This window comes from Gallus gallus, chromosome 4 (assembly GCF_016699485.2).
Source record: "Gallus gallus isolate bGalGal1 chromosome 4, bGalGal1.mat.broiler.GRCg7b, whole genome shotgun sequence".
NCBI classification, from domain to species: domain Eukaryota; kingdom Metazoa; phylum Chordata; class Aves; order Galliformes; family Phasianidae; genus Gallus; species Gallus gallus.
Window position 1 is genome coordinate 12,785,725 of NC_052535.1, and position 16,073 is coordinate 12,801,797.

Here is a 16,073-nt window from a genome sequence, read left to right on the forward strand (position 1 = left end):
ACTGTGTTCAGCTTTGGGCACCTCAGTACAGAAAGGACATGGAGGTGCTGGAGCAGGTCCAAAAAAGGGTAAGAAGGCTTGTGAAGGGCTCTTCTCACCGGTGACAGGACAAGGGGAAATGGCTTCAAGTTGTGCCAGGGGAAGGTTAGGCTGGATATCAGGAAACAGTTCTTTACAGAAAAGGTTGTTAAGCGTTGGAATAGGCTCCCCAGGAAGGTGGTTGAGTCACCATCCCTGGATGTGTTTAAAAACCATGTGGATGTGGTGCTCAGGGACATGACTTAGCGGAGGGTTGTTAGAGTTAGGGTAGTATGGTTAGGTTGCAGTTGGACTCAATGATCTTTAAGGTCTTTTCCAACCTGAGTGATTCTATGATAACGTTCTTAAATAAATACACATTTCTCCCCAATATAGGAATGAATCCAAATCCTCTTAGAAGGGCTATCATGCCTATTTAGATTGTAACATCAGCTCTCATAAAGCAGCCCAAACTAGAAAACAAAATAAAATTTGCTCTTTATTTTCATTTTTGTTTTCCCTCATTAACTTGTAACACTGCATTGATCTGTTACAATAAAGAATTTTAAAACGGCCAGCATATTTGCATTGTTCAACCACAAATTAGCACAACTTAATCTGACAGAGAAACTTACTCTATCAAACACAAAGTTAACGCCTTCTATAGACTTGTTCAGAAGTGAAAGTAAAACAATATAATATGTTCATTAAATGAAGGAAAAACTGAATATCTTAGAAAATTGCATCTAAAATGTGATTTTAGTTACATGCCTCTATTATGAGGCACAGGAAAACAATTTTAAACATTTGCAGATGAGAAGCAGCCATTCTTCTATATTTGCTTTTTTATTTAATGAAAATCAGAGAGCATGGCCTTTTCTGGAAGAACTCTTTAAATACATAAGTTATCCAGAGCACTAACATGGGCCTGCGTAACCATTACAGAGATCTCCTATGAGGACCTAGGCCATGGCTAGGTCACACAGCTCTCTTCTCATTAGAGGCAGTTCTTCCTTCCTTTCTCCCAGTTCTCTCTTTCCCATGTCATCTCTGGCACCGACTGCTGGATAAGCTGACTGAGCTCACCAGACTGGCAGGACACTAACCCAAGATCCAGAGAGAGAAAGTAAATGATGCTGTCTGCTAATTCAAGGGGCTGAAGCAGCTCACTAAGGGCTGCTAAGTCATGAAATAGTATCACCCATTCTGACAACTGCAGATGAGGTTCAAATAATTTTGTCAAGCCTCCCAAAGTCTAGACAGATTAATTAAAATATTAGGGAGTGCATTTTCTTGCACACACAATCTGTTAATAAATAGACTGTTCCAACAATGGATCAAATTTGACGCTCACTGTAACAGGCTTTTTGCCAGAATAAATCTTCCTCTTAGCTTTAACAAACACTGGATTAAGGCCTACCTCTTCTTAGCTGCTGCCTGCCCTATTGAGAAAGGAGGAATTGAAAGCCAGCATCTGTAAAGATTTCTGTACAGAGCAAAACAGTTGTACACATACAGCACTAATTTTTATGCTCATCAGTGATCCATAAAGGTTTAACTTTTCCATCTAAAAGCATGGCAGACCAACAAAGCCAGGCTTGGAGAGGCTGAAAATAATAATAAAAAAAAAAACCACACACACACACACAAATCCTGCTTTGTACTAGAAATAGGCCAAAGATAACCTACAGAACCACTCTAACTCTGTAATTAAGCAGCTGCTATGAAGAACTACAGTCATAGAAGCCTGGAACGGTTGGGTTGGAATGGACCTTAGAACTCACCCAGTCCCAAGCCCTGCCATGGTCAGATTGCAAGTAGATGTCCAGTTACTACTGGAGGTATCAATGGAAGTGAATTACCTTCACTAGTACTTCAAAACTCTCACTGCCATGACTTACACCAAACAGCAGCATCAGACAACACAACTACAGAAAGGAAACATAGCTGACATTTTGTCTAGAAGATTGTAAGCTGCACTGCCCAGAATCACAAGTCATTAAGTCAACACAGTGAATTTCATACTGCTATAAATTACAGCTTGACAAGCTACAATGAATCTTTCTTGTAATTAAACATCAGAGAATAATCAGAATAATTTATTAAAAAAAAAATCCTGGAATAGCAAGAGACAGGTGGCTTAACAGGTGGGAAAAAAAAAAAAAAAGAAAAGTACAACAGACTGTGTAATATATTTCATAGCCACTGCAAAAACTGAATATAGGTTTCAAAGCTTTGGCAAAAGCCTATCAGCAGTACCTTAAACATTGCTACGGAACTGAGCACATTCCCATTCTACAAGTCCTGTACGGTGCTACTATTTACAGGTGTTGACACTTGGACACCATGATACACTGAAATTACAAGCTCAGAGCTTTATCCCTCAAGTAAGTGAACAATACATAAGTCCACAGTAACGTATATTTTTTCCCCCTTATGCACCTTACATTTTCAATTAAACAGGATTAAATTGGGAAGAAGCAAAAATGGTTACTTGTGAAAAAGAGACTTGAGGGTTTAGAAAGAGAGTTCCAAAAAAAGACAATATTTGACAAATAATAGTTTCAGCTGGGATAGCAGAAAAGGAAATCGCTAGACTTGGCAGTGAGCTTTCACCAGTGCACCTCAATTTTAAGTTTTCTTCCTCCAGTCTCACAGTCAGTATTTTAGTTCTTGGAAGAACACATGAAATAAAATACATTTTATGTTTAGAAAACAAAGAGATGAACCACAAACTGAAAGTAGACTACTACTGAAATGACCATTAATCTTGTTACCTGAAAGAACAGTAGACACATACCTGTCAAATGATCCAAGTAATACTGGTAGAGCTTGCACTGAATAGGTGTCATTCTAACTTCTAGAACATACTCATATTTTGGTGGGAGGAACTTTGTTAACGCTGTGTAATCTTTCCTCTGTAATTTTACAAGTGAGATTTTAGTCATTACAAACATGAAAAGTGACTACTGAGAGAGCTTAAGAACTTTTGACTACTCGATCAACAAGGCATTAATCATGCATAAATCACGATTCTGATGCTCACCTACCACAAAGGGGAAAAAATAACCCACTATATCAATCTCTTTACAGACACTGTCTGTAGAAGCACACCTTATGTAATAAACATAAATGTCCAATTAAAAAGGAGATGGACCCATCAACCCCATGTCTCAGCTCCAAAACCCTAGGAAGTTGACTGCAGTTTCAGTAACTACTCTCGTGCTTTTATGTTTCATTTTTTAATTCTAAAGCCATTCCTGGGAAAGCATGGGTAAGTCAAGCAGCTTATACCAATGTTTTTATTGCAGGTGAACACGCACTCACGGTAACTATCTTCTGGTTTAAAGTATGTCATTTCTGAATACTTCCTTGTTTGAGGCAAAGCGAAATTTATTTATCTTTTCTACTTTACTAGACTCTGAATCTCTCCCTATCTGCCCCTCCAACCAAATAGTACCTGGTGTACTGATCCTGACCAAGACACTATCCAGGAGTGGGTGACCCCAGTAGCCCTGGGAGGCGTTGGTCTGTGCTGCGCACACACCACGGCTTTCAGGCTTCAGCTGCACAGCACACATTCCTTGGCTGCAGGATGACCTCAGCTAACTCGCTGTCAGAGAGGAGCCTGTGGGCAGCTCCCACTTGGTACTGGTGATAAACCACCTGCAAGGCCTTGCCTTTATCTGAGAGGGCAGGATCCCTCGGGAACAGAGTTTTCTTGTAAAGAAATTGCAAAACAAACCCAACAAGAGTTTCCCTCCACAGACAGGATCTGCTCTGTGCAGTGTGTGATAGGAAAATTCTCCCAGGCTCCATCCAACGCTGCATGAGTGTAGGGCACCCAGCATCTGAAGGGACCTAGGATTCGCTCACAATCTATGTCCTCTCCAGCCCAGAATAGACAGTAAGGGCCTTGGCTAATAGGATTGATTTTGCAGCAGGATCGCTTTCTCTGTTACAGGTCATAAGTCTATTGATTCCAGAAAGTGTTTTAGGGAATTAAATGTTCCATTATATTTACAATTGGAGTATCCATTCTACTTCTCTTCTATAACATAAGTAAATTGTAATGAGGACTGGTTTGTGCTCCTGTGCTGCTGTACAGATGCGTAGAACTGTGTATGCTCATTTGTACTTCCAATATCATCATCTTCCTATAGGAAGTCTTTCACCACTCTTACGCACTGCCATAAACCTTTCTATTTCTTTGGAGGTGAGCTAACTGCACATAGGACCATCCCACTGTGACCCCTTCACCCAGCTCCCTGGGACTGTTTAATCAAATATCAGTGACTGCAGCTACACAGAACACGCTGCAGAACAAATCTGTTTATGAAATACTCCAATAGCAAATGCACAGACCTTTGAGTGCTTTTATCAGAACAAGATGGAATAACTCTTCCCTCTCCCCACAGCTAATTCATGTAATTAGTTATGGTACAGCTGTTCTCACCTGAACGCATCCAGCTAACATCTCATAGAGAATATGTGCCCGCTTCTTCATTACTCTGACATCTACCAGAGTGGAGTCCGCACACTGACCGTTCTGAATTGGATTTATAAATCGATTTCGGAATTCTTTAATTGAACCAAGCAAATTCTCCTTAATAAAGTTAACCATGCAGTGATCTAGAACACAAAGATCAAGTTCCAATTGTTCAAAAGTGCAAGTACAACATTGGAATTAATTCTAAAACAAAATTAATGTGGTATATCTAAGCTAAGAACTTGCTGATAAGCAAAAATACCCAAATGCAACATTTTCAGAAAAGGGCATCTTAAATCAATATACACTGTAAGCAGAAAAATATCTTCTAAATTTAATGACAGATTTAAAACTTCCTCATCTTAGATACTTAATATTTTGAGGCTTCTGTACACCAAAGCAATTACAGGATTACACATATTTGTAAAGATTTTGAAACAGATTCAAAACCATATTAATTAACAAGAAAAAAATGATTACAGCATGCTATCAGACAGAAATATTAAATATCAATAGCTAATATAGAATGTTCCTGAAGTAGCAAACAGAAATTGCTGTTCTAACAAATTTACTAAGAACACTGCTCTGCAATAGGTAAGAACAATTCAAACTGATGCTCCTGCAAGACCTGGTCTACTCGTTTCCCTCCCTACTCATACTCCCTCCCTTTCTCTTTGGACACACTGAGACTCATCTAATCCTCTGGTGAGCAACATCAAGGAACTGAACTGTCAGAAAGCTATTCATTTTGTAGCATTAATTTTCTGATACTCCTCATAGTGGTTCCCCGAGGAATCAGATGTATGGGAGGCCATGCCAAGAGAAGGGATGGAGGAAAGGTCAGATGCCCAACAGGTTCAGCTTAACTTTGCTTGAACTACCATGGATACACATCTTCAGACAATAATTATACATGAAAAATGCAGAAAGCCCTTACTGGACTCCCCCCCCCCCCCCTCCCCACACCCATATAAACACAGCAAACATCTTCATCATGTCAAATTCTTTTCTTCTATTCAAACGAAATCTACCTGTAATTATATATTGCTGAAAGGTAAGAGTCCATCCAAAGAAATAAACACATCTTAAACAAGAGAACTACTCACATTCTATAAGATTATTTTGCAGTGGTGTTCCTGTCAGAATTATTCTTCTCCTAGAACGAATTGAATTCATTGCCTTAGAAACAGCAGATGCTTCATTTTTTAATATGTGCCCTTCATCACAAACAACAAAGTCAGGGCCTAGGAAGAAACAAGAACATTAGATCTTTTCTATCTTTTATAACCTCAAAGAAGCTGGCAGCCTAAAGAAGCTGATTATTTTTTTCTATTAATGTTTATTATGCTTTTTTTTTTTTAAGCATCATTTAGTTCCATTTTTTACCCTTTACACAGGCATTCCCAGAAGCCATTCTAGTAAACTGCAGACTGTTTCTTGTAAAATCTTCAGGGAAGGATTAAATACAGGTTTCTAACACAGTCCTTTAGAAACTGTCTATCCATGCAGCCAGGGCATGCCTGTGTTTTCATTCACTCTATCCTAACTCCTGCAAGCTGTTCCTTAAATTCAGCTTATGCTGCCATCTACTGGTGCTCAGTTGATTAAAACAAAAAATAAGGTGGACACTAATTTTTCAGTAAGGCAACAGATCACTATCAATAATAATAGTAAGCAGGACAATGGAAGGTCTTATCTAAGATATACAAACACAATTAAATCTGATTTGAATTACAGACAAGTGAATTTGCAAAGATTTGCAGCATCTCCCCACCAGATTTGACACTTATATGGTAATACAACACTCACATATTGATTTGGTCTAATGTATTTCCTTTACAATCAGACTCAAAGCACATTAGCAATAAAATAAAATAAAATATTAATGATGCAAGCAAAACGTTGCCAATACAGTTTTCAATAAAGGCTGTGATTTTAACTTGAACAAAGAAGTTAATTTACAACAACACAAAACCCCCTCTTGCTTAGAATAAGTAAATGGTAGTAAAAACATGAAAAAATTATCTTAGTATATTTTTTCTTCGTTTATTTGGCAGTCATGTAGCATTGCTATCTTGAACTAACATCTTGGCTACAATTCAGTGACAGATTGTCATATACTTGTGGTTTTTTCTTGCTCTTAAAAAAAGAATTTCATTACAGGCAATGCATTTCTGAAATTATCCAAAGGGAATGTAAAATGAAGAGACCTTGAGGGATCATTTTCTTCATCTGAGATAACAGTTATGAGAATGGGATGTATCCTCCCTGAGAGAAGTGAAACACGGTGACCTCTAATACACTTCCTGATACCCAATGTAAATGATCTCTGATGCCAATGAAGATAAATTCTATCTTCTCCTTTCTCCAACTCATGTAAAAAGCAACACATCACAGTCCTGTTACTAGCCAGCTTTTACACAATGGAAAATTTGTCAGTTTAGTCATCATTATCCAGGCTAGAAAGTCTCCAATCTTTCTTCAGACCATAGTCTTCTCTTTCCTCACCTTGCTGTACTTGCACACATTTACGCATTGATATAAATAAAACACACTCACTGATAGATACATAGCTATATAGACACAATTCTCCTTTTACTTTGAAGTCTACAAGAATTTAAGCCTGCTTTATACAAATGTCGATTAAAGATCTCTTTTCAAGTTAAATGGAAGTTTTAGCAGTGGCAAGAAAACCCCACAGAATTACTGAAACACTGCAAGCACAGCACTGCAGCTGGCAATAAACCAAACAGAATTTTATCAGTTGCACAAAGCAGTATGGGAAATAATTTACTGCTTTGCATGAGTACATAATCCTTCTATTATTTCACATGGCAGAGCTGGTTAATTAACAAAATCATTTCCCACACTATTTCCCTACCCATAAACTTTGGCTAAACCTTCCCCTCTGGTTCTCTCTTCTGTAGTATACAGTGCAATATAAGCTTCCGCTACAGAACACGTTTACCCTTGCAATATTAATTTTAACCAGACACAAACCATTAAATTATTGCTCAAATATCAAATTTGCAACTTTTAAAATTAAAAATGCTCCCAGAGGCAAAAGTTTCCCCTATTTGCAGTCGCAGCAGTAAGGCAGCACATAGCTTCGTAACTCTTTTACTGGCAGGCTGCTCTCTCGCCAGCACTGTGAATCACAGATAGAAAGAAACAAATAATGGTTGGTGCAAGATACTTCTCATCAATTATGACAATCCAAATGTGTCTAAAAAGTAAGGACTAATAACAGAAGAATATTTTTGTCTCTTTGCAATTAGTTTAAAAAGAGAAGGATTTGAAGCAACATAAAAACATAATGAGTTATTTCAATGTTGGTTCTCCTAATGCTCTGATTCTGCCCAACCAAGCAATCAAAGCAAGTTTCCATGTTCACATGAAATGGTCCAAAACCATCCAAATCCAATGTGTCCATAGGGCACACTGTGCTGCAGTTTGTGGACTTGCTCAAACTGACAGAAGTTAACAACCTCATCACAAATACTGCTCAATGACGTTGTCCTGAGCTCTCTGAATAGGATTAGAACAGACCAACACCCACAAGCAGGGTGCAGGAAGCAAAAAAGCTTCACAAGCGATGGCATGGGGAAATATCACACATGACACCAGGCCTCTTCTCTAAAACTCCACAGCCAGCAAGCCGCCTCACTTCACAGTTTGATGAAGGAAGGGACAATATTATTATAAAGACACATACTGTCAACCGTTATACCACGGTTCCCTTACATTTTCCAGAAGAAAAGTAACCTACAAAAAACAGTAATTCTGAAAGTATCTCAACTCCTCTATTCTTTGCTGCAATCAACAGAAATTTAGTCATCTTCCTGGTAAGATTCTGAACTCCTGAGCAAAGCAGATACAGAGTGAGAAGATGGACACATAGGGTTGGTATTTTCCCAAGCTTAATTTTAGTAATGGCAGCATTAACAGAAGAACCCAGAAAACCTGATGGCAAAACTGTATTTTCTTCACTGCTTAAATAATGCCCGTGGCTTCACCATGATCACAAAAATAGCTCATCAGTTATTGTACAGGAGCTATCCTGAGTCAAATTAGCAGAAAAATAATATTTTCACTTCTCGAACTGGCTCTCTACAGAGCTAGACATGTCAATTCTGCTCAGAAGGCAGGGGATGAAGCACATGAAGAGTATTGGTAGAAAAAAGAATCAACTCCTCTACAGCTTAGCATAGGTGTTAAATCATTTTAGCTGCAGTATCAAACCACACCTTCGGGAGGCTCAACACAAATGCAACCAGCAGAGATTTCCAGCTCTGTAGTACTCCAGAAAAAAATCGAGCTCACCAAGAACAATTACGAGCCAAATCACTGCTATAAGAAAATTTGTAATAAATAAATAAATAAATATCTACCACACTCTAAAAGTCAAGTAACCTGAAGTCCAGTCAGATAATTAAAATCCAGGAAAATCTGTTTCTAGAATCAAATAAATTATTTCCCTTACTACCGCATCAGCATTCCCCAATCTAATTGATTTTAACAGCAACATCAAACTTAAGGCAAAGGTGCTTTTTAAATAAAGTATTTGAAATATACAGTGTTGTGAATAACTTAACTTAGTTCAGGTATCTGTTCCCAGGTCAGAATATGAAAGAAAATTTTGCCATTTTGGTGAAATTTTCTAATCCTGAGTTTTCAGTTGTTTTTTCTTGGTGATTGCCAAGTAGAACAGTTTTCATCAACTTAAAATATTTTCAAGTGCTTACATACACATCTTAAAAAAAGCTTGCTGAGGTCAGCTGAGCTTAAAACCAAACACCCATTCCATAGGCTGAAAAAAGTGAAAAAAATGCTCTATCTGCAATTAATTAGCACTGAAATAATACTTGTTTGTTCACACTTTCCTGGTATATTTTCAACTATTCTTCATGTGTAGATACTCCTGTAACTGGAATTCTAGTGAGGATAAAGTAGTTTTATGGTTGTAACAAATCTGTAGATTAAAATAACTGACAGTTCACACTTGCAGTATATTTCTGTGGTTGTTTCCATACTGGACCTAATAGAAAAACCATTACAGTCTATTTACAAAGGACATGGGGTATTTTCTCAACAACCACATCCATAACTCATTAAAGGGCAACTAGAGATAACCAAACTATTGTGATCTTAGTAATGTTGTGTATAATGCATGCTTATTTAGCTCATATACTCCAATTTGAAAATACGGTAGATAAAATGCATATTTGCATTAATTTTCCACTTACCTGGATCTACTAAAGCTTTATTAAATATTTCTTTCAGTTTTCTACTCTTCACATTCCTGCCTTGTGCAAGATTACGATACATCTCATAGCCTATTATCATCACACCTCCTTCATCTTGCCAACGCTGCAGCATATAGCTTCTCTCTTGAGGGCGTTTCACAGTTGCTAATTCACAGACCTTTCAAAGTAGGAAAAATATGCTTGAGTTTTTCTGAAAATTCCAAAGCAATGCTGTAACTTAAATACTTAAGGTATTTGTGCACGTAAATTTTTCACATAGTTAAAGTACATTCCTTAGCCTGTATTTTCAGTGGTGGAGCTTCCCAATTATGTAAAACATTCAGCTATTTCAGTTTTAAGAACTCTTTTTAAGCCTTTTAATACCTCTAATTTCTCATCGTCTTCTAAACCTTCCTGCCATTTTTCAAACTCATTCAACCAGTTCAAGGCAGTGTTCAGGGGACACACTACAAGCGCCGTCCGGAAATTCAGCTTGTCACACAGCAAGACTGTGTGCAGAAAGCTTACTACCTGCAAGAGGAACAACAAAGAAAATAATACATGAAACACTGAGCACTGAAGGACAAGGAAGAAACAAACAAGCGTGTATATATTTTCACATATAAAACTTCCCAACAGTGATCTTATTCAAACACGCTTTTTCTGTTTGTTAAACAACTTCCTGCTTAAAATCTAATACATATGTATTCCAAACCCATATACTTACTACTTTTGTGTTACGCAGCTGCTTAAATCCTTTTTATAGTCATAGAAGTTTCAACTTCTATAACTGAATTATTTGTATAAATAAAGTATTTCACAAGAATCCCTCCTCCCTTTACATTTCATCAAACATTTTCATAAATTATAATGCTCTATTAGGCAATTTATACACATTCTCCCAGTACTCACCCCAAACCTTAAATAAATTTACCTCTTTGGACTTCATAACTGTATTAAGTTTCTTAAAAGCGAACTTCAGTCTTACGTTTTTAGCAGTTTTTTCAACATAGGGCAAATTCTGCACTGCATTTATCAATTTTTCCAGGATTTAAACCCTGGTAGCACTCTCAGGAATTAACTCAAAAGCAGGTTACTGAAATACTTTCAAATATTCACCCCATCCAAAGCACACCTGACAGATAACAACACTTTCTTAAGGCTTGGAAAAAAACCAACTAACTCTTTTGATGCCACTCCAGAATACTTCTGTTGGACTGCCTGTTTTTAAGGAGTAGCAAATAAAGACAGGACTGGGGGTAGCACGTAAAAAGCCAGGCGCAAAACAGAAAGTGATCCCAAAACAGCTAAAAGCTCTCAGATCACCCTTTTAATGGTGACAGCTGCCCTGTAACCAACAGCTGTAGAACATCCTGAAAGTTCTCTCTGGATCAAAACTCGGTATCTAATAACTCTCATTTAATACACTGCATCAAACTGCATGACTTGTTGAAGCACTGCACACTTAACTGTTTTTAGATGCTCCAATGTCAAAAGAAATATCAGTGGTTTTACTACCAATACAAAAGCATCTTATGTTCAGATGCAGAAAGAAACTTCCCACGAAGACTTATCACAAAAGTCCCACATCTCTAAGAACCAGCAAGTCAGCAAGTCCCTAACTGCTTCATTTCCCTAATCATTTATTTACCATCCTCTCTGCAGTTTACAAAATCTGCTTAAAACATATATTTGATTGAGTCCTTAAGAGTGAAACTATAAATGCCATTACTGAGTACAGTAGGACTGGAAAATAATCACATAAGAAATGATTACTGAAGGTACAAAAAGGAACCACAAAAATGCTTGATGAATCATTTATAGCTGTGGCTTTTTCCAGTTATCAAGAAGTTACAGCCAAAAAGGCTGTCATGATCACATATAAAAGTAACTTCTACCACGAAATATTTCAAACTATTTACTGAAGTATACAGTACATAAAGTCTATGTGTACAAAGCAATCTAGATTGGATTGCTACTCTGAAAGTTCTTCTATTCTGCAGTATTTTGAAAACCTCCAGTATAAAGTATAATCTAATTCCTAAATAACTACAAGGTGTAAATCAGAATCAAGAACGCAAAAACACGCTCTTCAAAGGAGTGTATGAAAATCCACTTCTGCAGGCTCCTGGACTGTCAACAGTTGAGGTCCATTGCCTCATTTCCTATTAGAAGAGCAAAGCAAAATACACTGCAGCTGGAGTTCTTAAAATATGCACTGCCCAGATGTTGTGCATCACAGACAATCAAGACTGCTGTTTGTTATACCTAAGCAGTACATACAGGGCATGACTGCAGTTTCTCTGTTCATCTACAGCTCCATATTACTCAAATAAATAAATAGCAAAAAATAAAATTAAGAATAGTAACACTAATGCCAAGCCTCCTTTGATTCCCTTCTTTATGGAAGAATCCAAGGAATCTAAAGAATCTTAGGGAGCTACCCTAAGTGCTCTGTAACTATATCCTGTAATTCTCAGGTCACAAAAAAAAGGTTTTTCAGGATCAACAAGCCTTAAATTAAATTTATATCAATTAGAGTATGGCAGAAATAGATATTTCCTACTTAACTCCATTTGTTGAAGAATCCTAAAAGAGTCCATTGCAGACATAGGAATGGAAGAATCCATCTTGAGTAATGGATTAGAGGGAAGACAAGAATTAGGAAAACTCCTGACCCATCAAGACAGAGCTAATTCTAGCAAAGAGTAACAGAACCTGCCTGCTAGATTCTCTCTTAAGATTTTGTCTTGGAGCACATCTCAGTCTTGCTTAAAACTAAAGGAGGATATCAAGTCTAGCCAAGACAAGTCTGTTGTCCAGCAGCGTTTTCATGTGCTGATTATGCCAAATATCAACTAGCAAGGCAAAGAGCAACTACAGACCTCATACCAAACATATCAATGATCAGCTGATCGTCAACAGCACCTTACAGCATTTTGTTTGGTGAGTTACTAAGAAGGTTGTATTACTGACTGCTGTCACCTGCAGATTACGAAACCAGCTATGGCACAAAAATCTTTCATATAGCTTGGAATGCCGGTACATTGATATACTGACCTCTCTATGAATGAACAGATCTTGAGCCTTCAGGTCAGGTGATAGGGCTTCCCAACCCAATGGGGGAAGCTTTTACCACAACAGATCAAGATGGAAGAGGATGGTGAAATGGCATTTCCTCACAGACGCTTTGAGGATCCCATCCTCACTGTAGGAAGAAAATAACCTCTTTGAGAACCATCGTCAGCACGCTAAAGAGACTGCACTCCAGAGAATAACTGAAGTGCATTCAAACTTGGCACATTTGAAGAGGGAATTTAGAATGAGGCGTCATACAAGTGTTGCCTGCTACATCATCTAGACTTGCCACTCACAAACTCACCAGAGCACTTGGCATTTCTCCTGTCAAATGACGTTACAGATAAGAAATGCTCCTGGCAAAGAAAGGCCCTGACTGAATTCAAGTTGAAATCAATTCTGATCAATTCCTACATCTTCAGAAGTAGCAAATTAGTTTTCTAATGATTCAAAAAGGTTCACAGTAACTCATTTTCAGAAGCCAGATATCTCCCATCTCCAGAAGTGAGGAAACATCGTATCCGTGAAGGCCAATGACAGGAAGTCCAAAGTGGCTCTGCTTTTTATCAGCAGTGATCTTAGTCTAATAGTAAATGGCAGATTTTTCTAGGAAGAAATATTAATGGGCACCTTCCGGTAGGTCAAGAGACACAAAGAAGATTCTTTTCTGAAGGCAAATGATGACACCAGTTAAGGGCACAATCTTTTGCACCTATGAACGTAAGGATTCAGCCTCTCTAAGCACGGATAAGACAGTTAATGTTTCTTTCTTCTTCAGAGTTCTCAAAAACTTTCACTTCTCTTCCCCAGAATAAAAGGGAGAAGTTCTTCTGTCAGCTGACTTTTGCTAAAGAAATTCTTGGGCACAACTTGGCAGTGGAGCAGCAAGAAAAGTAACTCACCAATCCTCTGCTGATAGTAATGTAAATGTACTTGTAATGATGCTAAATGCAAACCCATTATTTTCGTTATGAAGACAGATACATGGAAATTAGCAAACAGAAAAGTAAGCACTCCTTACTCCTCTAAAAGGGTATTGAGATCCAGGGAGTTCAAGAAAACTGCTTTTGATCTTTTCTCTCTTTTGAAGGTCATGGTGACCTGACATCTGCAATGGTTAAAAGAGACCCAAGAAAAAGAGCCTACAAGCATTGTTTTAGAGCAACTGCTGGGGTGATCAGTTTCGGAAGAAATATTTTAAGATGAGGATTGAGGTTCTGGTTTTACAGACTTAGTAGAAATGGGAATCTGTTCACCATATGACTTTTTACCATGGCAGAAAAGCCAATTGTATCAAACTTGGAAATCTTTTTAAAAAATGCTACAGTAGTCTATTAGAAAGACTTGTAAAAAGCAATCCTCAGCTGTGTAAAAGAGAAGGAATACGTGCTGAAATGACAACGGGGTCTTGAAACGGAAGATCTCAGAAAGCCAAGAACTCTAAAGCCAAAGGAAAGAAATTAAGAAGTGACAAAAAGGATTGAAAATATACTGTATGGTTTACCGCCAAGGCAGTGAAAATTTGTGGTCTTATATTGTTTGTGATGCACAACAATTCAAAAATACGAATGTACATTAGTGATGAAAACCAAACCAATACTCCCCTTCTCCAATCCAGAAGACTCTAGATTGTAACAAAGTATTGTTTATATTAAATCACAAAGAATCTGAATACAGACACTAAAAACCTAGCATTAAACAAAAAGAATATTAAAAATAAAAATCAAAAGACAGACCTCCTACTTTTATCAATGCAGCAAATAAGTCCAAAAAACAAAGAAGAAAAAAAAAATTGAAGAGTAACACATGAATGGGAAAGCCCGTAAAGAACAAAACCCATTTAAGGTTATTAAACTGGCTTAGAAACATAGTTCTCTGAAACCTGACTTCCATTAGCTTTATTTTGATATATGGAGCTGCAAGTAAGCTTCACATCACTTACAAATACACATGAACTTCATAAGTGAACCTCAACAAGTATTTAATCTTTTTTTAAGCAGAAGAAGCACAGGTGTTGATCAGAACTTGCACAACTACATACTACCAAACATAACTGCTTTTTGAAAACCTATTTACAAAACGTCTTTCCTCCAACAGCCCTCATCAAGTCACCGCCATGGAAATAATAAGTTTTCACTATGTTCTGAAAGTCATTAAAAATTGCCTTTTGACAGATCAGCTATTAAAAGCTACAAACCAGAAAACAAGACTTTTGCTTCTTACCTGTAATGTCTTCCCCAGACCCATACAGTGAGCAAGAATGCATCCAGAACCAGGAGATGTCTTTGTCTTTTTTACAGATTCACAACAGCAATCCCACATGAACTGAACACCTGAATGAAATTTTTGAAAATTTTCTCATTAAACATTACTTTATTAAAGCCCACTTGCTAAGTGTGATCACTGCAAGATCATCTCTCTCACAAAAGCAGTTCTTGGAGTACTTATTGATCCATTTCTGTCAAACGGATAGTGTTTGAGATGAGTTTTCCCTTGAAATCAATTACACTAATAGTTCCTGCTAATGATACAACTGGATTAAAAAATACTGTTGTGAAGACTGCAGATTACTTCAACCCTGGGGACAGGGAGAAAAGAGGAAATAGAACAGCACTGGCAAGGGCATCGCAGGAAGACTAACATGATCTTGGTAATCAGCAAGAAGGAATTTAAATCAAAACAGATCATATGTACAGCTTTATGCTTAAAAAAGGAAGAACGAAGAAAGACCAATGACAGCTGAAAAGGATAGAAAATATAATCTTAAATAAAAGAAGGATCTGCTGGGTGATTTTTTTTGTTCTTTGCTGCTTAAGTATTGGGGAGTTGCATTCTCCCATGCTATACTCAGCAGAGACGAATCTTCAGTTTAACTACAGTGTCTGATTCAGAGCACCTCCCTTTAAGAGCCGAACTAAGTCCAAAAGGTTCTTATTGAAACGGAAATAGTGGATATTATGAACTGGGAGGAAGGTTTAAGTGAACAGAATTGGGTGATTGAAAAAATCATGATTGGTCATTCTCCTTTTCTTCATTAAATAACAAAAAACAAACAAACAAACAAAAACCCCCACAAACAACAGAAAATGCAGTCAAGATATATCAGGTATTAGGAAAAATATTCCTGATGAGAAAACCAGGAAAATATTGTGAGATGTTTAAATTCGCACTGAAAACTATGAAAATCAAATAGGCAAATCCCTCAACAGAATGGCAAACTTATGTCTGATTCTATCTCAGTG

At 37.4% G+C, this 16,073-nt stretch overlaps 1 protein-coding gene across 6 annotated transcripts in view; it reads right to left on the reverse strand.

The window, feature by feature from the left end:
- The window catches only part of ATRX (ATRX, chromatin remodeler), a 77,516-nt gene that overhangs the window by 20,756 nt on the left and 40,687 nt on the right, over positions 1-16,073 (reverse strand). For all 6 annotated transcript variants that reach the window (XM_004940797.5, XM_420305.8, XM_046940500.1 and 3 more), the window contains 6 exons: positions 15,055-15,164; positions 10,138-10,284; positions 9,754-9,931; positions 5,614-5,751; positions 4,475-4,650; positions 2,819-2,936 (listed from right to left, as the gene is read on the reverse strand). In XM_004940797.5, the coding sequence (XP_004940854.2) occupies positions 2,819-2,936; positions 4,475-4,650; positions 5,614-5,751; positions 9,754-9,931; positions 10,138-10,284; positions 15,055-15,164 (867 nt within the window). The remainder of the gene's footprint in view (positions 1-2,818; positions 2,937-4,474; positions 4,651-5,613; positions 5,752-9,753; positions 9,932-10,137; positions 10,285-15,054; positions 15,165-16,073) is intronic.